This window comes from Macaca fascicularis, chromosome X, assembly GCF_037993035.2.
Source record: "Macaca fascicularis isolate 582-1 chromosome X, T2T-MFA8v1.1".
Lineage (NCBI taxonomy): Eukaryota > Metazoa > Chordata > Mammalia > Primates > Cercopithecidae > Macaca > Macaca fascicularis.
Genome location: NC_088395.1, coordinates 70,784,249 through 70,808,379, shown reverse-complemented (window position 1 = coordinate 70,808,379; position 24,131 = coordinate 70,784,249). Strand labels below are relative to the sequence as shown.

At 51.0% G+C, this 24,131-nt stretch overlaps 1 protein-coding gene across 2 annotated transcripts; it reads left to right on the top strand.

Moving 5' to 3' along the window:
- The first annotated feature begins 1,596 nt into the window (after positions 1–1,596).
- On the top strand, positions 1,597–23,378 carry AMER1 (APC membrane recruitment protein 1). 2 transcript variants are annotated; one of them, XM_015444219.3, is made up of 2 exons: positions 1,597–1,721; positions 15,157–23,378. In XM_015444219.3, exon 2 carries the CDS (start codon positions 15,255–15,257, stop codon positions 18,657–18,659), a length of 3,405 nt encoding a protein of 1,134 aa, XP_015299705.1. In that variant the 5' UTR covers positions 1,597–1,721; positions 15,157–15,254; the 3' UTR covers positions 18,660–23,378. The 2 variants fall into 2 exon arrangements, with proteins under 2 accessions (XP_015299705.1, XP_005593829.1); XM_005593772.4 differs by lacking the exon at positions 1,597–1,721 and adding an exon at positions 2,292–2,430.
- Positions 23,379–24,131: the final 753 nt, after the last annotated feature.

Below are 24,131 nucleotides of genomic sequence, written 5' to 3'. Positions count from 1 at the left end.
CATAGGCTCATGTGTGTTTATATTAAAAACTGGTTTCGGCTGGGCGTGGTGGCTCATGCCTGTAATCCCAGCACTTTGGGAGGCCAAGGCGGGTGGATCACGAGGTCAGGAGATAGAGACCATCCTGGTGTGACAGAATGTTTGGTGACTGGGCAGAAGGCATAGAAGACTAGTCCCTGTGACAGGAGAAGCACAATAGTGCCTGGGACTATTTCAAGCCTGCCACCTGACTACTTTGCACACCTCCTCTCTCCCTGATTCCACAACTGAGACTGCTCTGGCCCTTTGTTTCCGTGGACCCCAGGTTTGCAAACTGCCTTCTCCAAATCATAATCTTGGTCTAATTCAGAGAATCAAGGTTCTGAGTGAAATGCGAGCAAGTGGCAGTGACCAGAGGCACGAGGTAGGGAGGAAGTCTATAATGGAGATTCTGGAAAACAAAATAAACTTCCAAATCAGGCCTACAAGTGAGAATCAGGACTTTGCAAAGCAGGAAAGCATAGCCCCAGGGAAACTTTTATAGTCCAGCCATTCAGATGGGAAAAAAAGTTACATAATGAGCCAGCAGCAGCTCCCTACTCCTCACCATTTATTTAGACTCGGTACTAGGAAGGGAGTCTGATGTTCAATATTGATTTTTGTTGGCAATGTATAGAATGTCATGGAAGGTCATGGAACATCTATATTTCCTATAATATTCCGTGGAAGGTCATGGAATACTATAGAAAAAAAAATGAGTTGAACTCTCAGATCTCAAAGATATCAAGAGAGCCTGACGATGCTTACCCTCTCCTTGTGGAGGCGGGGTGATGGACTGGCCCAGAGAAAAAAAAAACTAATTGGCCAAGGTGTCCAGCAAGTCTGAGGTAGAGCTAGAGTCAGATCCCTAGCAGCCATGTCAGTTCCTGTGCTCTACACATGCAGAGGCAGAAGTCCACCTCTTACCAGTTCAGCAGCTGGATCTTTTCAAGACTGTCAGGACCCAGAAGCAGCAGAGAACACTCCTGCAATGCAAAAATAGCACGCATTGTTCTCTAATCCTTCTCTCTATCCTCAACTTTAATCCACCCACCTCCCTTTTTAGACACGCACAGAGTTTTAGGGCTGGGCCTTCTGGATATTCTTGAACTAGAGGTGGAACTAGATTCTTTGTTGCCTCCGCTCACCTGGCCCTGGCAGCCACTGATGCCACTTAATGTCCTTAGGCTAGAGACCCAAGTTCGGCTGGCTCCCTGCCACATCCCACACACAGTAGCAGACAAGGCTGGTACAGGCCTCCTCATTTTGTCCTCAGCCTGACCTCCGGTTTGGGCCCAGACAAGATTTTCCTCTCGATATTTAGACTTTTCAGGAAAAAAGGCCTGCACAAAGCCAGGCTCACAAAGGATAGGGGGAAGGGGGACTCTGAAGACCTTGGGGATTCCCTCCACATTCCATAGAAGGTGGGAAATTTGGGTGAGGGTCAATCTATGGAAAACAGGTATCATCTCAGAGAAGAAAAGTGAAAGCAATCCTGGAAGGGGAGCCCGGGGCTCTGTATTCTAAATTGGCCCATGTCGCAGGCCGGCTGGGTAACTGTGGGGAGGGGCTTTCCCTACTCGGGGCAGCAGAGGGCCCGTCGGTAACGGGTGGAAGTTGGCCTCTATGGTCTTAGGGGCACCGGTGTGCCAGAGAGGCGGAGGAAGTTAGGGCGCAGGCGCTGCAGCTGGCTTTCCTGGCAGGTGAGTCCCTCCTCTGGGTGGCCTGGCGGCGCGATCCGCAGGGCCTTGTCTCTACGACTAAGGAAGGGCCGGCGGAGGTGCTAAGGGTTTCTGCAGTCTCCCCAGGTTCCTCAACCTCTCTGCCTCGTTACTCCCCGCCGGCCTCTAGCTCAGGAATAAACGGCCTGCTGGCGTCCAGGGCACACGCGAATGCACAGCGGCCACGGAAATGGCAGTGCGTGAAAACCGAAACCGAGCTCCAGGGATCCGGCGAGCCCCATCCGGGCAGGACCGGCTCCTTGAAGCCACGGTGCAGCCACGCCACTACCAGCCCGGCATGGGGGCGGGAGTGGGGAGCCCCAGCCAGTGGTTCCGCACCCTCTCCGCCCCCTGCCAACACCACGCCTGCACTTATTTGCATTTAAAGAGAAACGCACCAAGGAAAACAGTGGGCGGGCCGGGGCACGCCTTCCCACCATAGCGATTGGACCATACGCCTGCCAATCAAGACGCAGATGCCCCACCCGGTGGCCTTGGAGTACTGGGGGAGGGGGTATGGGGGAGCTTCCCAAAGCCTGGGGAAGGGGAGTCAGTGCTGGAGGTGACTGGAGCCGCGGCGGCGGCGGCAGCAGCTGCGGTGGCGGCGCTCTCAGCCGCGGCAGCCGAGGCTGCAGCCCGGCCCAGGGCGGCTCAGCGGACAATAACCAGGCTAGGAACCTGACCCGGCCGGGTAAGCGTTGCGTACAGCCAGGAGCCTCCGCCTGCCCGCGGTCGGGTGCATTCCCGCGTGCTCTGCTCCTACGAACTGGAGAAGGGCGCTAAGGACTGGGCGGGTCGGAGTCCCGGTCGCTCGCCCTTCTCCTTTGGAACCCGGTTTGCGGAGTGTCCGGTGGAGAGGCCGAGCGGCCTTGAGTCCCCTGGGCACAAGCGACCACGGCTGGGGAGAGGGGGGAGGTTGGGGAGGGAGGGTAGGAAGGCAGGCTAGCCTGGGCCATGCCTCCCGGCTTTCGGGGGGGCGGGGATGGGCCCGCACGTGCTGCCGCACAGTCCCGGGAAGGGCGCCGCCAGCCAGCACCCCAAGCCATGCATTTGTAGGCCGGGAGCTCTGCAGCTTTGTTTTAGCACATTTGCTGGAACAGCTGTGTAACGCGGGTACCGCTCACCCCTCACCCTGGCTGCCTGGCTGCCGCCCCTCCCCTCCCCTGTGCATCTCCAGCCTCTCCCTCCTTTCTGCGGACTCAAGCTGGCGTGCTGGCTTGGGCCCGACGGAAACCGGCTTTGGCGTGGATTAGGACATCCACAGACTGCCCCCTCCCCAGAGGAGCTCAGTGGGGCCTGTGGGCTGAGCTCAGTCGCACACTTCCCTTCAGAACCTTGGCCTTGCGGCCCCAACTAGCCGCGCCCCTCCTCCTGGGCCTCCCGGCGCATCTGGCGCCCGCCCCCGCGGTCGGGCAGGCTGGCTGGCAGCCGGGCTCTTGCTGGTCCTTGGGTTAGAGCAGCGGCGCAAGCTAGTCCTTGAGTTAGAGCTGCAAGGCCGCTTTGTCTCCCGCCTCGCCTCACCTCCGTTTCCCTTGGAGGATACTGGCCGCGTTTTTCTCTCCAGCCTCCCGTTTAAAAATAGCGATAGGCACGGTGTTTGGGGGGCATTTCCTTGCCTGAGGCCGAAGGAGCCCTCATTGTAGTACGGAACGTATCATACCGTCTCTGTGTGTACAGGAGAGCTATCGAGGTGGCTAACCCCTCCAACTTCGCAGTTACTTAACATACCCAGCTCTCTAGGCCACTGTCATTGTCTCCTGGAGACACTTCTGACACTGGTGACCGCCCGAACGCTGGACTTTGCTTGGCTCCCCCAGTGGTGAGGGGCTGCGCCGGCTACATGCGTCACAGCCCAAGCGCCTAGGCAGCAGCTGGACTGGTCCCTCAGAGCTGGTGTCCGTTTGGCCAGGCTCCTCTTGGCAAGGGCTGCGGGGTCAAGGCGAGCCTTGTTCAACGCACAAATACCTCTCTCTGCGGCTCTGCCTGCCTGCCTGCTGCAGCGGCGTGGGCATGGGCAAGGCGGAGGGCACTGCACTGTTGGACTGCCTGCCCCACCAGGATTCCAGCAGAGCCCCCTCCCCCAGTGCGGCTCCCCTCATTCGGCCCCACCCACTGCACAGTCACTGCACCATGGTGCACCTCTGGCAGTGGGCTCTCTAGGCCTTTTTGAGGAATAGGACAGAGAAAGCCACTGAGGGACTTGGTAGGCTCTTCTTGGACCTTTGATTAATCTCTGGTGTGGAGAGTCATGTGGGCTGCAGGGCCCAAGCAAAGCTTGGGCACTTTGAGGAGGGGCAATGAGACCCAGTAAATTCCTCACTTGGAGGAAGGCTAGCTCTGGATCTTTATGACAGGAGCCAGGACCACAGATATCACACTACAGCCACCTCCTCCCACCTTGATTAGGCCCCAACACAAACCTCTACTTGCAGCTGGGCATCTCTAGCCCAGGGCTGGACCTGCCCTCTGCCTTGTCTTAGGCCAACAGGCACCTAATGTATCTGCTCTATGTAACTCCCTTGCCCACACCCAAACCCACTCAGCCTGCACCTGTCCAAATCTTCTTCCTTCTCAGACCCCAGTTCTGGGCCTACCTTTTCCTTGGTGCCTTTCCTGCCTGGCTCTTGCCCACCCATGATGACTTCTTTCTTCTTGGAACTCCTCCAGGGCTGCCTCCTTCTCCTGGGCATATTCAGGCTTAAATTATAATAGGATGCAGACTATAATTAAGTTGGCCTGCCTCTGTTTTGTCTGATATCATGGATGTCTGGGTTCTCTCAGAACCCTTTGGAGGAGTAAATAAAACCTGGACCTCAGCCACAACCCTCTCAAAGCCAAGCAGTGCAGAGCAGTTAACGATTGTTCCGGAAGGACTTGCTTTCTTTGTAGAGTTTTTGAGTAGACCTTTACCTTTCCAACTTGTGCTTGCCCTGATTCATATGAAAGTGACTAGAGAAATGGTAGTCAAGGCTCAGATATGTATTGTATTGAATGTGCCTAATGAGGATGGATTAGAAGGGGGATGATTGCAACTACAAGAAAAAAAAAATAATGATATATCCTCTCCCAACAACAGGCTCAGGATTTGGAATGCTCAGATCCCAGACCATGCATATCTTTGGTTGCTGATTCATGAGCCTAGAGACAAACTATGTGAAGAGAGATGAAAGATCTGTATAAGCAGGGGGATCATCCTTGGAAGCTGCCAGAAAGTAGAGGGGTTTGGTAGGCAAAGGGTAAGCAGACCCAGGAATGGGAGGAGAGAAAGCGATTGACAGGCAGGGTGAGGGGAGTGAATGAGTCTATTCTGGTTGAGATGGTGTGGCTCAGAGGTAGAGAAGAGATTGAGGCTCAGTGATGGGGTTTCCCAGATGACAGGCTGTGGAATGGGAATCTGATCCTTTTAGGGGAAGGGGGCATCAAAGAGTAGAGAATTGGCAGGGAGTTGCTATTTTTGTATATAAATATGCTGTAATACAAACAAGGTTTTTGAATGAGTGGTAGAATGGGATCTTAAAAAGGGATCAGAAGCATGCTGCAAAGTCAGCCAGTTAAGAGGCCACCTTTGGATCTGGAAGTAGAGCTGTGGGCAGGCTACCTCCAAAGGAAAGTTTTACTATGTCAGCCTCCCTTTGGCATTGCAGGGGAAAGGGCAGGAAGAGGTGGGAAGTGGGGCCTAAATACCAACATGGTTGGGACCGAGAAGTGTTCCCCAGGCCTCTGCTGAACACCTTCCTCTCAGATAGGCAGTCCTTGGGGAGCACCAGTTTGAACTGCTGTGCTTACAGATGAGAATCCTGAGCCTTGGAAAGCATCAGGGGCTTGCTTAAGGTCACACAGCTATTTAAGGATAGGCTCCTGCTTCCTGTGCAGTGGCTGTTTCCACTGTGTCCCATGGAACCAGCAGCTTCCAATCAATGCAGATTTCATTAACCATCCCCTTCATCTTACCTCCCTCATTCCCGAAGAGGAAATGGGGACTGAGTTAACTTGGGAGCTTCATAAGGGGAACCTTTCACTCGTTTCATGTCTCTTTTGCCTCTTGGTCTTGGTCTACAGCTTTGCCAGGACTGAACATGTCAAAAGGAGAGGAGATAGTTGGAAGAATTTGGCAGTCTAATGATCCCCTCCTAGTATAGTGGAGGTGTTAAAAATTCCTTAAGGGCCAGGCATGGTGGCTCACACCTGCAATTCCAGTACTTTGGGAGGCCTAGCCGGGTGGATCACTTGACCCCAGGAGTTTGAGACCAGCCCTGGCAACATGGCAAAACCTCATCTCTACAAAAAATACAAAAAATTAACCGGGTGTGGTGGTGTGCACCTGTAGTCCCAGCTACATGGAAGGCTGAGGCAGGAGGATCTCTTGGGCCTGAGACATCAAGGCTGCAATGAGCCGTGGTCACGCCACTGCACTCCAGACTGGGCAGCAGAGCAAGACCATGTCTCAAAGAAACAAAATTCCCTCAAGAACTGTTACATCTCCACTCGTAGACAGTGTGTATGGGAGAAACAACCCTGCTCCACTGGGAAACAGCAGCAAGCCTGGCAGGTAGAACCAAGAGGGAGAAGGGGTTTCCAGCCCCCTTGCTTAACAGATAGGCTATCTGAGGCTAGAAGAATGTGCAACGTTATTTCAATTTCCCTACCTGAATCCTGTCTGGGAAGATACAGTGTGGGTGATAAAGGGTTAAGCCCCTGAGGCAGTATTTCATAGCCTTTCTGTGTCACTCATTCCTGGGTCACCTGCCTCATTGCCCAGTTCTTCTCAGGGCTAATCTGAGCCTGTCATGCTGTAGTTAAACCTTGAGTGTGTGTGTGTGTGTGTGTGTGTGTGTTGGGGGAAGGAGCTGCGAATAGCTGGCCTCCATTGCTCTTCTGCTTAACAATCTATTGGAGATTTCATAGGCATTAAACTCTCTCTCCACCCCCCAACTTCTGTTCTCTGAATTAAATAATCTCAGAGTCTTCCGTCTCCTCTGCTTTGTCTTATTTTTCAAACCTGTGCATGTGTAAGTGTTATTTCTAGCAAAGGCAGGCAGGGAAATCAGAACCACTACAGAGGTACAGGTGCTAGCCCAGTAAGAGTACGTTGCTCCCTCCACCTCCCCTTTTGGAATCAGGGGAAAATATGAACAATGGAGAAATGACCTGAGAGGCTTGGTGTGGTCATAGGCAGGCATACTGGTGCTGCAGTGGCCTTTGTGATCCTTTGATCTGTATTTTGAAATAGAGATTTCACTGCTGGAGCAGGGTTGTTTCTCCCATACACACTGTCTACGAGTGGAGATGTAACAGTTCTTGAGGGAATTTTGTTTCTTTGAGACATGGTCTTGCTCTGCGGCCCAGTCTGGAGTGCAGTGGCGTGGCCATGGCTCATTGCAGCCTTGATATCTCAGGCCCAAGAGATCCTCCTGCCTCAGCCTTCCATGTAGCTGGGACTACAGGTGCACACCACCACACCCAGTTAATTTTTTGTATTTTTTGTAGAGATGAGGTTTTGCCATGTTGCCAGGGCTGGTCTCGAACTCCTGGGGTTAAGTGATCCACCTGGCTAGGCCTCCCAAAGTGCCGGAATTGCAGGTGTGAGCCACCATGCCTGGCCCTTAAGGAATTTTTAACACCTCCACTATACTAGGAGGGGATCATTAGACTGCCAAATTCTTCCAACTACCTCCTCTCCTTTTGAAATATTCAGTCCTGGCAAAGCTGCAGACCAAGACCAAGGGGCAAAAGAGACATGAAACGAGTGAAAGGTTCCCCTTATGAAGCTCCCAAGTTTCATCTCCTACAGTTTTTCCCCCTGCTGGGCTTCCAAGTGGATACTAATCCTCCATCCCTAGTGAGCATGCCTCAAGCCTCCCTCCCCATCTGCTCAGTCCTTCTTGCTGGGGGCTGTGGCTCTTTTCAGGGGAATGAGGAATGGCATGACCAGTTCTGGGCCCCCTCCTTTCTGGATATGTTGGAAATATTCACAGGCCAGACTCAGTGCATTTTGAAAGAGCAAAATGTTGAGGGGTGGTGCAAGGAATGAGGCTGGGCCACAGTGCACCTCTGTCCTGAAGTGGTGAACTAGGTCCAACCAGCTAGGTAACCAGGCCTACCAGTAAGACCGAGGACCCCCAAAGCCAATCCAGTGCCCCCTGCTATGCCTTCTGACTCAGCAACCATTAGAAAACTGGGCACAGGACCACTCCTCCCCCAGCCTCTCAGGGCAACCTGGAGCAAGCAGACTGCCTGGTCCAATCTCCCATTTCTAGATGAAGAAACTGAGGTCCAGAACAGGGAAAGGATTTGCTCAAGTTTACTCAGAAGTCCAAAGCTCCTGGTCCCCAATTCAGTTCCAGAGTTCTTCCTCAAATTACACTCTCCTAGTCCCCTCCCAAGCCTCAGTTTCCTCACTTAGCCTCTCATACAGGGCATGGTTAGTAGAAGGGAGTGGACACATAGGAAAGTCAGAGGTATCTGTTGTTCACTTGACCCAGCTGCTCCTCTGTAGGCTTTCCTTGGCTGCTCTGTCACATCTGTTTCTCTGGAGTTAACTCCTCTCCTGTTCTTCATTTGAACAGGGGTTGGGGAAGGGTTGGCGCCTGTCTGATCTCACTCTAGCTGGGCTAGTACTGACTTAGTGGAAGCCTATGCAGGCAGGCATGGTACCCACTTCAGATACACTTCTCTCTAAGAAAGTTTGGGAGCCTGAGATGGGAGTGGCAAGTAAGTGGCTCCCAAAGCCCCTGTCATTCAAGGCAAGCTGGGCAGGGAGGGGACCTCAAGAGCCTGAGGACAAAGCTGGGGCACTGAGAGGACTCACCAGGAAAGCCCATTTCTAGGGAGAGGTGGTATCTGGGTGACCACATCTCCCAGACTGGGCAAACCTCTGTGTATTTGGAGCTGGGGCCAAGAGGCAGAGAAACAAGGCTGAGAAACTTGCAAGGGGCACTCAGGGAGAGCAAGCCTTGAACATCAGACATAGGGGTTTGGCCCTTATCCTATAGGCAGTGCAGAATAATTTGGTAAGTGGAGGAGTGATGTGCTGAAATAGGAGTTGTAAGAAAATGAACCTGGCAACAATGTACAGGATGAATGAGATGGGAGAGGGGAGCCAGGGGGTGTTGCGACAGGGAAGGACTAGAGGGAGCTCAGCTAAGAGGCTTGTGTCATCTTCGGAGAATGTGGAGTGACAATTGAGGAGCTGGAGGGGAAAAGGTGCCTGCAAGTGGCCTCATCACAAGAGCCCTTTATTGAATATCTGCTTAGTATGTAGTTACCAGTTTGCTTTTACACTGGTCATCTCTAATCCTTACCACAATCCTGCATGGTACATAGCATTTTCTTCATTTTGCCGATAAGGCATTTGAGTGTCAGAGAGGTTAGGTCACTTTCTCAAACCACACAGCCTATAGAAGGTGAGACTGGCATTCCAGTTCCGGACCAAGAAACTTCAGCCGAATTCGAATTCAGTTGAATCAGCATTGTTTGAGCTCTTGCTATGTGCTAGATGTAGTGACTGTAAGATGAAGGAGGGTCCATTTGAGAGAGATGAATGAACAGACCAAAGCCTGTCAGGATGAATTACACAAAGCTCAGTATGTGAACAAGTCAGTTGAGGGGGGCTGGTGGGGGAATAGGGACAGGAGAGAGAAGTCCCAGTTTGGGGTCTTGCTGAATCTGGAGTTGGTGAGATGCCCCCTGGGCAGGAGGTGCCCCTCAGCAAGAAGGCTGCAAATTAGGGGAGGAGTGAATGAAGGGGTAGCTGAGGGGGCTCTGCCAGCTGCCCCTACAACTCCATCAGAGGGTACCAAGCCAAGCAGCCCTTCCTTCAGGCTCTGACCAAATAGCTTTGAGAGCAGTACTTGGCTATGGGTGTTAGAAATGGATCATTCAAGTTCCAGATGATCTGATAAGTCATTTTCTTTAAATAGCTCAAATTCTGCATCTTTGTCCATATTGGCAGGTTTCTGGTTTTTGGGCCACTCAAACCTATCTCTTAAGGAAAAGGGGAGTAGAGTGACATGTCCTGTAGTTTGAGAGGAGTGGTGGTAGGGTTGCTGATGAGGAGAGCAGCCACAGGCTGGGTTGTTGGCCCCTAGATTCTAACGTCACCAGGCTTTCTAGAATGTGTTTGGTAGGATCCAAACAGTGGCAACCAGTGAGGACTGGAAATGTGGCAAAGAAGGCTTAGCAGGGCTGGTACAGAGGTGGGATGGGAGTGGGAGATTATAGTTCTTGCTGGTGTGAGGGGAACCTTTGCAGTTCTCTCGCTCAGTCTTCCTCCTTTGATTGGTAGCCTGCACGGTGCAGCAGAATGGCATGAAATTGAGACTCAACAGTCCTGGGAGCTAGTGTGGCTCTGTCACCATTTCACTATGTGACCTTGGACAAGTCTTTTCCCAACTCTAGGCACAGTTTCCTTCTCTGTGACAAGGAGTTGCCATCCCCCACCAGGCCTGAATAATGGGGTGGCTGAGGAGGGCAAATGCGGGGTGTGGGAGTAGGAAGTGCTTTGTAAAGTGGTAAATACCCTGAGAGTGAAGAATATCTGTTGATTTGCATTTCCTTTGATGTTGGTACTTTTAGCTGAGTTTGACCTGGGCTAGAGAACCTGGCTAGTTGAAAGTCCCACATAATCCTGGGCTGCTAGCCAGTAGCTAGCTGACTCTTTTAGGTTCCTAAATATCGAAAGTTGGCTAAATGAGCAAGTAAAGCCTCCTATGACATGACCATACAGTTATCCTTATTTACCATTTGCCATTTGGGGAAACTGAGCCCCAAAGAAGTTTGGTGACTTACCCACAGAGCCCTAGGGAGCACCCTACTGAACCTGAGATGATTTTACTTCTAGAAATTGTTCTACCATAGTTTGAATAAAATATGAATAAAAGTTAGTTACTATAATGTTTTGAGCTTCTGCTATGTAATGCACTTGATTTGGTACATTATGTGGGCTGGTTTTACTTCTTACAATAGCCTTAAGAGGTAAGCACTCTCGGTGGCCTCATTTTGCAGTTAAGGAAACTGAGGCATAAACATGGGAAAAAAAACTTTCTGGATTTCCCCTAGCTGGGCAGAGTTGATTCCAGCGCAGAACTGGCCAGCTCTCTGGAGGGCCATCCTCACTATTTTTTCTTTAACCAACCCTCCCCAACATACAGAAGGGCAGGTGGGCCTGAAGTGGGCTTGCTTTCAGGAAAACTGCTTGGAACAGGCCTGAGGAACTATGGCTGGTCAAGGCCATGTCTCTGGAGCTACTGCATAAATCCACATGCTTCTGTTTCTTCCCCAATTCAGCCCTCTCTAAGTTGGCCAAGCTGGCCCCAGGAAGCTGATTTGGAGCAGAATGTGCAAGGCTCATGTTGCAGCTGTCCCTTCTCCTTGAGAAGGGTCTCTAGGGCGGGTATGTGGTTGGCCTCCTGCCTATGTTTTAAGTGGAGAGGAGAAGGAAGAAGCTCTTCCTTTGTAGCCAGCCTTCCACTGGCCCCAGAATGGCCTAAATCTGGCTCAGGGAGCTGGAATGGCCCCAGCACTTTCTACCACAGTCTGCTTTCTGCCATGATAGCAGCAACTGCAGCAGGCAGCCCCTGCAAGGGACCACAGAGTGGCTTGGGAGGGTTCTCTTAACCCCTAACCCACCTGAAACTCAGCCACACTGGTTAAGGAACATGAGGGTTGTGGGGCCCTGCATGTGGCAGTGTCACTTTCTTGGCAGGACCCCCAGGGAAAGCCAGTCCCAGCCTAGGGGATCTGCAGAGTCTGTCCTTTGCTGTCTCCTTTACTTTCTGCCCCACCTGACTCTCCTGGTGAACTCTTGTGGTCCTAAGTAAAGGCAGCATAACCCATTGAGGAAGGATAGCTTTGGCACCTGTTTTGATAGCAAAGAGGATGGAGAAGAGGCCTAGGGCAGAGGTAGCTAGGTGGGGCTGGGCTAGGGAGCTACCAGCTAGACCCTGCTACCTTCCTTCCCAGTGTTCTGGGTGACATAGGCGGAGACACTGTGAATTGCTGTAGGGGTACATGGCTCTGGGAGAGAGAACGCAGAGTACTAGTTTAAGGCTGGTACCTGCCAGCAAAGATGACCCTGGACTTGGTTAGGAGAAGGGCCTGAACTGGAGGGAGAGAAACTCCATCCCAGGGACACCCTGCCTAATTCATCTATCTCCCACAACACACACAGAGGACTTTTCAAACCTCTTAGCAGAGGAGTTTGTGTAGATACACACACCTCTTTAAAATCCCCTCATATCTGTCTCCCTCTCAGCGTGGACCAAGGCAGCAAGTCCCTGAGCTTCCCACAGTGAGTGAATAGCTTTCCCAAATGAACAGCCTTTAACACATGGCCAGTCGCTTCCTAAGAAACTGGGATCTGACCTAGAAGGAGTAATAATAACAGTAATGACAGTCTTTCTCATTTGCACTGTACTATACAGATTATGAAGTGCTTTTTTTGTGCCTATTATCACATCAAATCGTCACACCACTGTAGTGGGCAGGTAGAAGGATAGGTAGAGGAGCTGTTTTGATCTCAAAATAGCTCACAAGTACCTGAGTTTCAGCAGGCTACATTGGCACATTCAGGGTCCCTTGGCAGATGGGAGGCTGACATGGCCTGGACCCCAGCCCTGTGGTCCATGGCTCCTTCCACAACAAACTGCAGCTCCCTGTGGCAGGAAAGGGGACAATACAGAGAGAGGTGGGTGGGCTGGCCTCTACCCCACAGAGCATAGGAGCAAGGGCAAGGGAAAGCCCAAAGAGACTGTCCTCCAACTGGGGCATCAAGGCTCCGGAAAGCAGCCTTCTTTGTGATTCAATTTGCCTAATCACTCTGTTCCCAGGAACTCCAGCCCCAAACCCAGCAGGACAAGTCAGCCTGTGATTCACAAGGATGTCTAGGTCCATAAGGTTTTTCACTTGACTCTGAGGTTTTCCTTGAGGCCCAGCCTTACTGTCCAAGAAGTGTCTTTCTCCCTTTCACATTTATCTTTGAATATGTTTACAAGGTATAAAGAATGATACTCCACCAACCAGCTTAAGAAATAACGGGCTATTCTTTAAGGCAGCAATCCCCAACCTTTTTGGAACCAGGGACCTGTTTTATGGAAGACAGTTTTTCCACGGATGGAGAGGGGGAAGGTTTTGGGATAAAACTGTTCCATCTCAGATCATCAGGCATTTGTTAGATTCTCATAAGGAGAGTGCAACCTAGATCCTTGCATGTGCAGTTTGCAATAGGGTTCACGCTGCTATGAGAATCTGCCTCTGCTGATCTGACAGAAGGCGGAGCTCAGGTAATGCTCACCTCGCTCTCCTGCATGCTAGTCACTTCCTGTTGTGTGGTCCAGTTTCTAACAGACTGTTACATGTAGGACTCTCCCTGTTAGCCTAGGAGCTCCCTAGAAGCAAAGGCCGGGAGTTCTCCCTTCTTGGCCTGCCCTGCAGCACTGAATTCCAGAGAGGAATAGAATTTCACAAACAACTCCAGTACTGCCACCCCAACTCCCCTATCCCCAACACCGTGACGATAACCTTACCAGTAATTTTAAGGCTGAGGTAAAAATGTGCTGTGGAAAGTGGGGCATTCAGACATGATAGGACTCCTATTCCCACCAGACCCAGGGACAGAAAACTGGGTGATTGTGTGTTTAGGTATGATTGTGTGTGTATTTGGAAGTGGGAGGGGGCGCTGTCTATTGTGGGACTATCAGTTGCAGGGCTGAGTTGGAATAGTGTGATGTCAAAATATGTCACAGAAAAATCTCTAACCTGAGCAAATGGCAATGCAGATCTCTGCGGAGAGAGGTTCAGATGAACTTTCCTTTTCACCTGCTCTTTTCTTTTCTGGATAACCAGCTGTTATCTTCCTCCAGTTTTAATATTCAGTTATGTAGAGTGTTCTTTATCACACTGATGATTCAAGTGTCAAGCCAAGCAAGGCAGCAGGCACAAAATTAATGTTTGCCAGACAGAAGCAGGAGCTCCAAGGCTAGAGTGTAGCTGCCAGCCTCTTTCCACGCTCATTGCTGGTCCACAGTCTTCCACTTCAGGTGAATGTGTGAATCTTATTACTGTGGCAAGCAATCACAGGCCTGGTGTACTGTCCAGCTGTTCCTGAACCAAGGGTGCTTGCTTCTCTCCCCCTCTCTTCCTCTTCCTTCCCTCCCTTTCCCCTTCCCCTCTCTCCTCTCCTCCCAGATCCCCCATCTGCTGGTGCCACTCTACAGAGAGGGGACACACTGGTGAGGGACTTCCCAGGGAGGGGTCATTGGGTTTTAGCAGGCTGGTCACTGAGCTAGCCGATGACCAGAGGTGCAGAGGTATATTGTGGTAGGTAGTGGCTAGGTCTTGTTTTTATTCCGTCTTTGTTGGTATTTGGGCATTTGGAGGATTGAGAGCCTTAACCAGAAGGGTGTGGCTTGCACCAGATTTATTTATTTAAAAAGCTATTGGGAACCTATCTCACACACCAGGAATATGAATCACGTAGGGCCTTCAAGAAGTTCCCTTCCTAGATAGAGAACTAGATGGGGACAAAAATAATAAGAGGAGGAGAGTAGAGGAGAAACAGTCTACCTCATGGTTCTCAAGGGGAATTTGGGGTTCCATTGATGATCACATTAAAATATCTTCCCAACAGGACAGCCAATAGAGGGTCTGGCTTAGACCCACCCTCATATCACCTCTCTGAGGGAGAGATGTTGGTAGGCCTCTTGGATGGCGAATATTGAAGCCCAGAGAGTACCTTTCTTGAGGCTCCCATTTCATTGTCTTAGCAGGTCCTAGATTGCATACCTAGTTTTCAGATCTGTGAGGCTCCTGTTCTGAGATTCTGAAGCCTGAGCATGGTTCTGTAGGCAATTTAGGAAGCTATGGATGGGAGGTGAAACTTCAGGTCCACTTTTCAGTCTCAGATGAAATGTCAGTGAGAGCCCAGACTAATGTGAAACTGAAGCTTGACTCCAACAGAACCCTGTGAGGACTCAATAGACTGTTTTGCCAGATACTTTTCAAAAATTCTGTGATATTGGAGCCAACATCCCTTTTTCCTTTCTTGTCTCTCCCTATCCTCATCCCCTTTGATAATTGATAATACCTCCCGCAACCAATAGCACCACTAGGCCTTTCACACAACTGCAGGTCCCCCTGCCAGTGGTCCCCTGAGCTTAGGATGGTCTGAAGGGAGTGGACCCAGCAAGAAGGTAGTGGGTGAAGGCTTCTTGTTGCTCAGTGTAGAGTTTTGCTGCCTTGGGGCCCAGAGGGAGCTGGCCCAGCAAGCCAAGCATATCGAGTGGATTAAGATTTACCCCACATTTCCCCTTACTTTCTTTCTCGTTCCGCTCAAGCCTGATGTCCGGTGAAAGCAAACCCAGCCTGGATGCTTGCTCACTAGTATCTGTCTCTCTGTCTTTGTCTCTCCTATCTCCTCCAGACCGCACTGTGATGCTTCCTGACTGATAATGTTATAACAGTGCCTGGAAGCCTGAGGCTGAATTTCCAGCTGGACGTACCTCAGTTGTCCCCATCATCATGGAGACCCAAAAGGATGAAGCTGCTCAGGCCAAGGGAGCTGCAGCCTCTGGGAGTACCCATGAACAAACGACAGAAAAAGGAGCCAAGAACAAGGCAGCTAAGGCGATAGAAGGACCAACATCAGAGCCATCCTCATCCGGCCCAGGTAGGCTGAAGAAAACTGCCATGAAACTCTTTGGTGGCAAGAAGGGTATCTGTACTCTGCCTAGTTTCTTTGGAGGGGGACGGAGCAAAGGTTCTGGGAAAGGCAGCTCCAAGAAAGGTCTCAGCAAGAGCAAGACCCACGATGGCCTGAGTGAAGCAGCCCATGGCCCTGAAGATGTTGTCAGTGAAGGAACTGGCTTCTCCCTGCCTTTGCCTGAATTACCCTGCCGATTTCCCAGTTCTCAGAGCGCCCATGGGGCTTTGGAGACAGGCTCCAGATGTAAGACGTCTGTGGCTGGAGCCACAGAGAAAGCTGTGGCTGAGAAGGTTCCATCTATGCCCAAGCCAAAGAAAGGCCTAAGAGGCTTTTTTAGCAGTATCCGCCGTCACCGGAAGAGCAAGGTCACTGGGGCTGAGCAAAGTGAGCCAGGGGCCAAGGGGCCTGAGAGGGTCAAAGCCAGGCCTCATGAGCACGTGAGCTCAGCCCCTCGGGTGCCCTGCCCTGAGGAGACCTTCCAAGCCCCTAGAAAGGAAAATGCTAACCCCCAAGATGCCCCTGGGCCAAAAGTTTCTCCAACACCAGAGCCTTCTCCACCAACTACTGAGACAATGGCCTGTAAAGATCCAGAAAAACCCATGGAGGTCTGTGCCTCAGCACATGTGCAACCCAAACCTGCCCCTGAATCCAGTAGCCTAGAGGAACCCCATAGCCCAGAAACAGGGGAGAAGGTAGTAGCAGGAGAGGTAAACCCACCCAATGGCCCTGTGGGGGACCAGCTGAGCCTCTTGTTTGGGGATGTGACATCCCTGAAAAGCTTTGACTCATTGACAGGTTGTGGTGACATTATAGCAGAACAGGACATGGACAGTATGACAGACAGCATGGCTTCTGGGGGCCAGAGAGCAAACCGAGATGGGACCAAGCGAAGTTCCTGCCTGGTGACCTACCAGGGAGGTGGGGAGGAGATGGCCTTGCCAGATGATGACGAGGAGGAGGAAGAGGAAGAAGAGGTAGAATTAGAGGAGGAAGAAGAGGAGGTTAAGGAGGAGGAAGAAGATGATGACTTAGAATATTTGTGGGCAACTGCTCAGATGTATCCAAGGCCCAATATGAACCTGGGCTACCATCCCACCACATCCCCAGGCCACCACGGCTACATGCTCCTTGACCCAGTTAGGTCTTATCCTGGCCTAGCCCCTGGGGAACTTTTGACTCCTCAGAGTGACCAGCAAGAATCCGCCCCCAATAGTGATGAAGGTTATTATGACTCCACCACACCTGGATTTGAGGATGATTCAGGTGAGGCCCTGGGGCTTGTCCACAGGGATTGTCTACCCCGAGACAGTTACAGTGGAGATGCCCTATATGAGTTCTATGAGCCAGATGACAGCCTTGAGAACTCTCCACCTGGAGATGACTGCCTTTATGACCTCCATGGTCGAAGCTCTGAGATGTTTGACCCCTTCTTAAACTTTGAGCCCTTTTCTTCCTCCCGGCCACCTGGGGCAATGGAGACAGAGGAAGAACGGCTAGTGACCATCCAGAAACAGTTGCTGTATTGGGAGCTTCGGCGGGAGCAGCTTGAGGCCCAGGAGGCACGTGCCCAAGAAGCTCATGCCAGGGAGGCCCACACCAGGGAGGCCTATACTCGAGAGTCTCATGGCAGGGAAGCCTATGCCAGGGAGGTCCACACTTGGGAAGCTCGTGGCAGGGAGGCCAGAACCCGAGAAACCCAGGCCCGAGAGGCTCGTTCTAGAGAGACTCAAGTCCGAGAGGCCCAGGCCCGGCAGGAGAAGCCCGTCTTAGAGTATCAGATGAGGCCCTTAGGCCCATCAGTGATGGGCCTGGCAGCAGGGCTATCAGGGACCTCTCAGATTTCCCACCGGGGAATTACCTCAGCTTTTCCCACCACTGCGAGCAGCGAGCCAGACTGGAGGGACTTCCGTCCTCTTGAGAAGCGTTATGAAGGAACCTGCTCCAAGAAAGATCAAAGTACCTGCCTAATGCAGCTCTTCCAGAGTGATGCCATGTTTGAGCCAGATATGCAAGAAGCAAATTTTGGAGGATCTCCCAGGAGGGCCTACCCTACTTATTCACCCCCTGAAGATCCAGAGGAAGAGGAGGTTGAGAAGGAAGGGAATGCCACTGTGAGTTTCTCACAGGCCCTGGTAGAGTTCACCAGCAATGGAAACCTCTTTTCCAGCATGTCCTGCAGCTCTGACTCTGACTCATCTTTCACTCAAAACCTCCCTGAGCTGCCTCCCATGGTGACCTTTGACATCGCTGATGTGGAACGGGATGGGGAAGGCAAGTGTGAAGAGAATCCTGAGTTCCACAATGATGAAGATCTTGCAGCCTCCTTGGAAGCCTTTGAGCTGGGCTACTATCACAAACATGCCTTCAACAACTACCATAGTCGATTCTACCAAGGCCTGCCCTGGGGTGTGAGCAGCCTCCCTCGATACTTGGGACTGCCTGGCCTGCACCCTCGACCTCCGCCTGCTGCTATGGCCCTCAACAGGAGAAGCCGCTCTCTCGACACTGCAGAGACCCTGGAGATGGAGCTCTCCAATTCCCACTTGGCCCAGGGCTACCTGGAGTCTGATGAGCTGCAGGCCCAGCAGGAAGATTCAGATGAAGAAGACGAAGAGGAGGAAGAAGGGGAATGGAGCCGAGACAGTCCCCTTTCCCTCTATACTGAACCCCCAGGGGCCTATGATTGGCCTGCTTGGGCTCCCTGCCCTATTCCAGTGGGGCCAAGTCCTGCCTGGGTAAGCCCTAACCAGTTGGACAGACCTTCCAGCCAGTCTCCATATGAGCAGGCAACCTGTTGCATACCTCCTATGACCACATCAATGTCACTATCAGTGCCAGAGTCAAGGGCACCTGGGGAATCCAGGCCTCAGCTAGCTCGTCCCTCACACCTACACCTGCCCATGGGCCCTTGCTATAACCTCCAGCCACAGGCCTCCCAGAGTGTGAGGGCCAGGCCTCGAGATGTGCTGCTGCCTGTTGATGAGCCCAGTTGCTCTTCCAGTTCTGGAGGCTTCAGCCCCAGCCCTCTACCACAGGCCAAGCCTGTGGGCATCACCCATGGCATTCCTCAGCTGCCCAGGGTCCAGCCTGAGCACCCCCAGCCTCAGCCCACTCACTATGGACCTTCCAGCCTTGACCTGTCAAAGGAGAGGTCCGAGCAAGGTGCCTCTCTTGCCACCAGCTACTCCTCCACTGCCATGAATGGAAACCTAGCCAAGTAGTTATCATCAGTTCTGGAGTAGGGGCACGGGGCCTGAGCATGTGAATGGGGATCAGGGGTTGGGCAGAGGGGTGGGGGGTGGGGTTGCTGTTTAACTTGAAAACCCTTTGGGCCAAGGAAAACTCCTATGAGGTTTCACCTTGGTTTTCCCACTTCCCTCTTCTGCCATCTATGGCCACGTTCAACTCAAGTCCATCTGCCCAGGGAGGCTGCTGCTGCTACTGCACTCCAGTTTTTGCTTTTGAGGTTTCTTCTTGTGACCCCATGCCGGGTTTGGGATGCTGTAATTTTGTGCCTATTCCAGTTGCCAAGTTAGTGATTATATATATATGTGTATATATATACACACACACACATATATATATGTATATATACACCCACACACACACACACACACACACACGCACACACATATTTAGCATGCATCCTTGACACAGGCTAAACCTTTAGCGCTTCCTGCCCGTTTCCCCCAGTGAATGATGAACCACTGATTAGCAGCCAAGTCTGCACTGCCTCCCACTTGGGGAAGTGGGGCTTATTTGCTATTAGCAATGTGAAATTATGGTACAGATCCTCCCCACCCCTATTCCTTCTAGCCTTGGCATAGCTGCCATCATTATATCAGATGACTATAAGCTATTCATCCCAGCTAGCTGTCCTTAGGATCAAGTAGCATGTGTCTCACAGCCTATCACTGTGGACTTCGGCATCATGACCAGATGGGGGCCTTTTAACCTGTCCTGCCATAGCTTGGGTTAAAGACAAAAACGCTAATCCCCTTGATGGAGCGATAAAATTCATCGATTTGCAAACAGAAGACAAAACAAAGTTCTGTTGTGGACACTGCCATAGAATCTTGAGCTCTGGAATGATAGGATTTTTTTTTTCTTTCTTTTAAGCCTGTGACTACCTGAGTTGCAGAAACTTTTGAATTTTTGTTCTTTTTTCCTCTAAAGGAAGTTTTCATAATCTCATCACAAGGAACTTGGTCTTTTAATTGAGATAAGGGAAGAAAAACAACCTAAATTAGGCTTGACTATAGGGGCTGGGGTTTTTGTGGGGTGTAGGGGAAAGATAGAAAATGAGGGTCCTTTTATCACAGCCAGCAAGAGAGGGGATTTCAGACTTTGCAGAGCTTGAGGTATCTCAGTTTCTTAAAAGGGAAAACTACTCCCTTCTCAAGCCTCCCAACACAAAAAGTTCCTTAAGCCTTGCCCACCCCATCATTTGAACTCTGCAATAAGGCCCCAGCTTTGCACTCCCAAGACAGGATACCAAAGGCATCTCAGCTGCTGTTCTGGGCCCTTTAAAGAGCTTTTATCTTCCAATTAGCCAAGTCCTCAGCATCATCAAAGGACAGGGCTTCTTGGCAGTTGCAGCCCTTTATGGAATGAATGGCACCCTCCCTTCTGCATCCATGCAGTTTTCATGTTAAACTAGGTTGGAAATACTGGTGGGGAAGAGCTTGCTGTCAGGAAGCCACTGGAACAGGCTAATCTTGCCAAGCCCAACCTCTCATTAGTCACCTATAGGAGAGGGTTCCTTTTACATGTCTTTATTGGAAATGGCATATGGAACATTTTTTGCTTGGCTGTGTTCACTCAAATTATGATTATTGCACCCCCACCCCCACATCCCACCATCTCCATGCCTGTTGAGAGAAGTCAACAGGGTTCTTGCCATTCCTGAGATACAGCATTTTAGCTTGGAAACAGATGCTGTTTGCCCTCTAAGTCAAGGTGACTTTGTGGGCAAACTGTTTCTTGGCCAGGGGATGTGTCCATGCTGGTCTTTGTCACCATTTCTCAGATTGGGGTTGGCCGTTACTCACAAATAGCAGACCTGGCTGGTAGAAGCTGCACCCCTGGAAGCACCACATGAATTTGCATGGCACTAACACCACCACTCAAGGGACCCAGACCAGCTCTTCAAGTTGACTTTGGCTACAGATACATTGTGAAGAAATGTGTCTGTTGTGGAGCTGGAGAATGAAAGAGGGTGAGGAAGGCCCTCCTTACCCCAAGCACAGCATTCCAAGAGAGAAGTGCCCAAATTCCAACTTTCTGGCCTCTTACCAAAGCTGCTCTGGGATGGTGGGGCTGAAATTGGCCTGGCTGTTTGGCAGGAAGTAAACACTCACCAAATGCCTTTACAACAGGGAAAAACCCACCTCTTGCCTCTTCTTTCAGGGCAGCTTGAGCTCCTGTCTACATGTGGACTGTGCCAGCCACAGCAGGCAGTAGAGCCATCACCAGCCTCCGGACCCTGCTGGAGAAGGGCCACCAGCCTATCTGGGAAGAGAAAAAGGAGGTGGTCAACCTTTGGCTAAGGGCTGAGAGCTGCCCTCAGGGTCAGGAAGGCAGCATGAGGCATTGTCTCTGAGGGGCAGTGGCATAGCCCTGACACACTTTGATGGGCTTTGGAAGGTCACACACCACAGAGTAGGGCCTGGGGCTGAGTGAGAGTTCATGGTTTGGACAGCCTTGCTGCCTGCAAGTCCCTTCACTGCCCTAGCCAGCCCAGGGATAGGATCCTTACCACCTGAAGTGGGGCAGCCAAGATATGTGGCTGCAGAAGCAGGTTCCTTTGAATCTCTAGCGCTAAGCAGTTTATGGCTGAAATCCAACTGCAGCTTAGAGGAGGAAGGAAGACCTGTCTGGGCACCCATGGTGATGACAGCACAAGGTGACACTGGGAGAGCCAGCCAAGCTTCAGGCCTGTTTCCAAACACAGACCAGTGCTGACTTGGTTGGCAGCAAATACGCCCCAGACCACTAAAACTGTTGATATCATGTCCACACCTCCAAGACTATGACTAAATGAACACCATGTCTCCATTGCAAGGTCCTAGAATAACGCTTTTGGATGTGACTTTAAGGGAAAATGGGACTTAGTGAAAGCAGCTGCCTTAATCTTGTTACCCAGTAGGCCTAGTGCCAGACAGCTGTGATCCTGAGAATTCCCAGATGAGACTGATCCTTGGAGAACCAGTGAATGTGGATAGAGAAGGCTACCTAGTAGGCCTCTCCCAGGGCCAGGATGCCAGTTTCTTGGTGCTTTAGCGTCTCCAAGGAAGCACTGCCTTGGGGCCCAGTTCAAGCCAGCCCTACCTATCTGGCCTCAACTTGGGTACCAGGCCACAAGACTGCCCGGATAATGGGTTCAGTAAACACCAGTCTCTCTCCCTCCTTAGTCCTATGACAAGAAGGGAAGTAGCTTCACACACTCAGGAGGCTGGGTATGTACCCTTCATCCTGCTGCCAGCAGCTTTCCTTACCTGTGCCAGTGCCACCACCCCACCTGCCCTCAGCCCCCAGGCCCAGTTGCTAGAGGGAGGCATGGGGTTTAGCAGGGAGACTTCAAGTTTACCCATGTGTATGTTGCATTCAAGTTGTTTTTAATATATATATATATATATCAAAAGTCAATTATCTATTTTTATATTGTTTGCATTTTATATTCATGGAAAACAATGTTTATCAATTGTTCTTTTCTGATTTATTTTTAAGCGGTGCTGTTTACAGTTTTAAACAAAACAAAGATGACACAAAAATTGCTGCTGCTTGTGCAGAGGGCTGGCATCTCAACTGCCTAGGGCCCTCCCTCTTTCCCCTCTTCCTACGTTAGCTGTATCACACTGTCCATTCCCTCCCCTCATGATAGGAACAGCAGAAGATGCCCAGGTACTGAAGACAAACGCCAGGTGACTCAGGCGTGTGGGACCTGGTAGACAGCTTGTCATTTTCTGGCTTTATTTTATGTTTTTCTTTCTTTTGAACCCTCCTTCCCCATGTCTAGACCTTCTGAGAGTACTCATGTGCCTTTTTTTTTTTCCTCTTTATGTTTTGTGCTTTTGTTTTGAAATCAGAGTGCCCATGTTGTGCTATTTGTCTTGTTGAGTTTCTCCAAAGGAGCATTTTGGGGACATTCTCCACCCAATGGGGAAGGCAGGGGGTTTCAGCCATGTCCCTTTTCCCCGAGAAGCTGTGGGAGACAGATGACAATGATGCTTGCACTATCAGGAATTTACCATCTCGTTGAGGAAACCTTTGCATAGGACTTCCTAGGAGCTCAGTTGATTGTGACATTTGCCCAGAAGAGGCTTTGGGGATCTCCTTCACCCCTCTTGCTGCTTTGGGGGAATATCCTCCCCTACCACCATTCCCCCTCCCCTGCCCTGCTCCAGCTCACACGTGGATGGTACTTTGGGGAACAGTGACTTTCAGGGTGATGGCTTGCTGGCCTGATCCCCAACTTTCCAATCCTATAGTCACTCCAAAGAAGAAAATCCACATGGTATGTATATGTGTGAGGGTTGGGTCTATTGAGAGGTGGGACTTTAATTATTGTTATTATTATTGGTGCTTATTTTTCCTGCTGTATATGGGGGTGGGGGTGGGGGAATAAAACAGGAATGTATATTTAGGTCATGTTAAATAAAATGGCTGGAGGAAGGAGGGAAGAAATTAGGAACTGCAGTACATCATCACCCCAGGTGTAAGAGTTATTTCTCTCCCAGTGCAGAAAGGGGAGTGTGGCCCCTGGCTGTACCTGAGCTTCCTCTTCTCCATCCCTGAGACATCACAGAATCACCTGGGTTCTGACCTCTCCACTTCTAGCTCTCACTGACATCTGGATATCTGGATGCACTGCCTGTTTGTAACAACATCTTTGCTGAATGCTAATAAACTTCTGGGTTCAAGAGGGAACCCCTCAGTCACTAATGTGCATTCTTGTGGTTTGTTCCACAGTAGCGTGCCTGTAACCCATGGTTGTTGAGATTGCCCTTGGAGAGAAATTGAGAAACCAAGGAGGTGGTGGGTGGAGGTGGAATGGGGAGAACCTAGCAGGGGAAACAGAAGCCAGGGCTGAAATTGAAAGTAGAGGAAATTGCAGTTTTTCATCCAAGCCATGCCTTACATCCCAGTCAGATGCCATATTGGTAAACTCTATCACACCTTCTATGCCCTAAGACCTGCCTCTGAAGTCCCTGTGCACTGCCAGGGGCTGGCTAGCACTTCTAAAATTAGCCTCAATTTCTGCAAGTATGCGATCTCCCTACCAGCCAGGAGACAAAGATGTGTACCTCCTGCTGATGGCTCAATCAAAAGGTTATGTCTAATGGTGGGACCAGCAGGCCAAGCTGCAGGAATGGCATCTTTTATCCAGGCCTATGGGCAGAGATGCTGGCCAGATAGCTGCCTGCCCCACCTATTCAGCTGTTGGGCTGGGTGGGGGAATGTGGCTTCTGCCACTTATTGCAGGGCATCTTATCCAGTGAGCACCAGTGGTATACCACAGCAACAATCAGTCACCTTGGGGACATGTGCTGATTTCCAGGCCTGTCCTAGCCTAGGTAGGAATCACTTGCCACTTTCTGTTACCACACAAATGCCTACCTGTGCCACCAACCAAGAGAAGGTGATTGTGCTCATGGCTTTGGTTTCTCTAATCCAGATTCTTACCCTTGGTC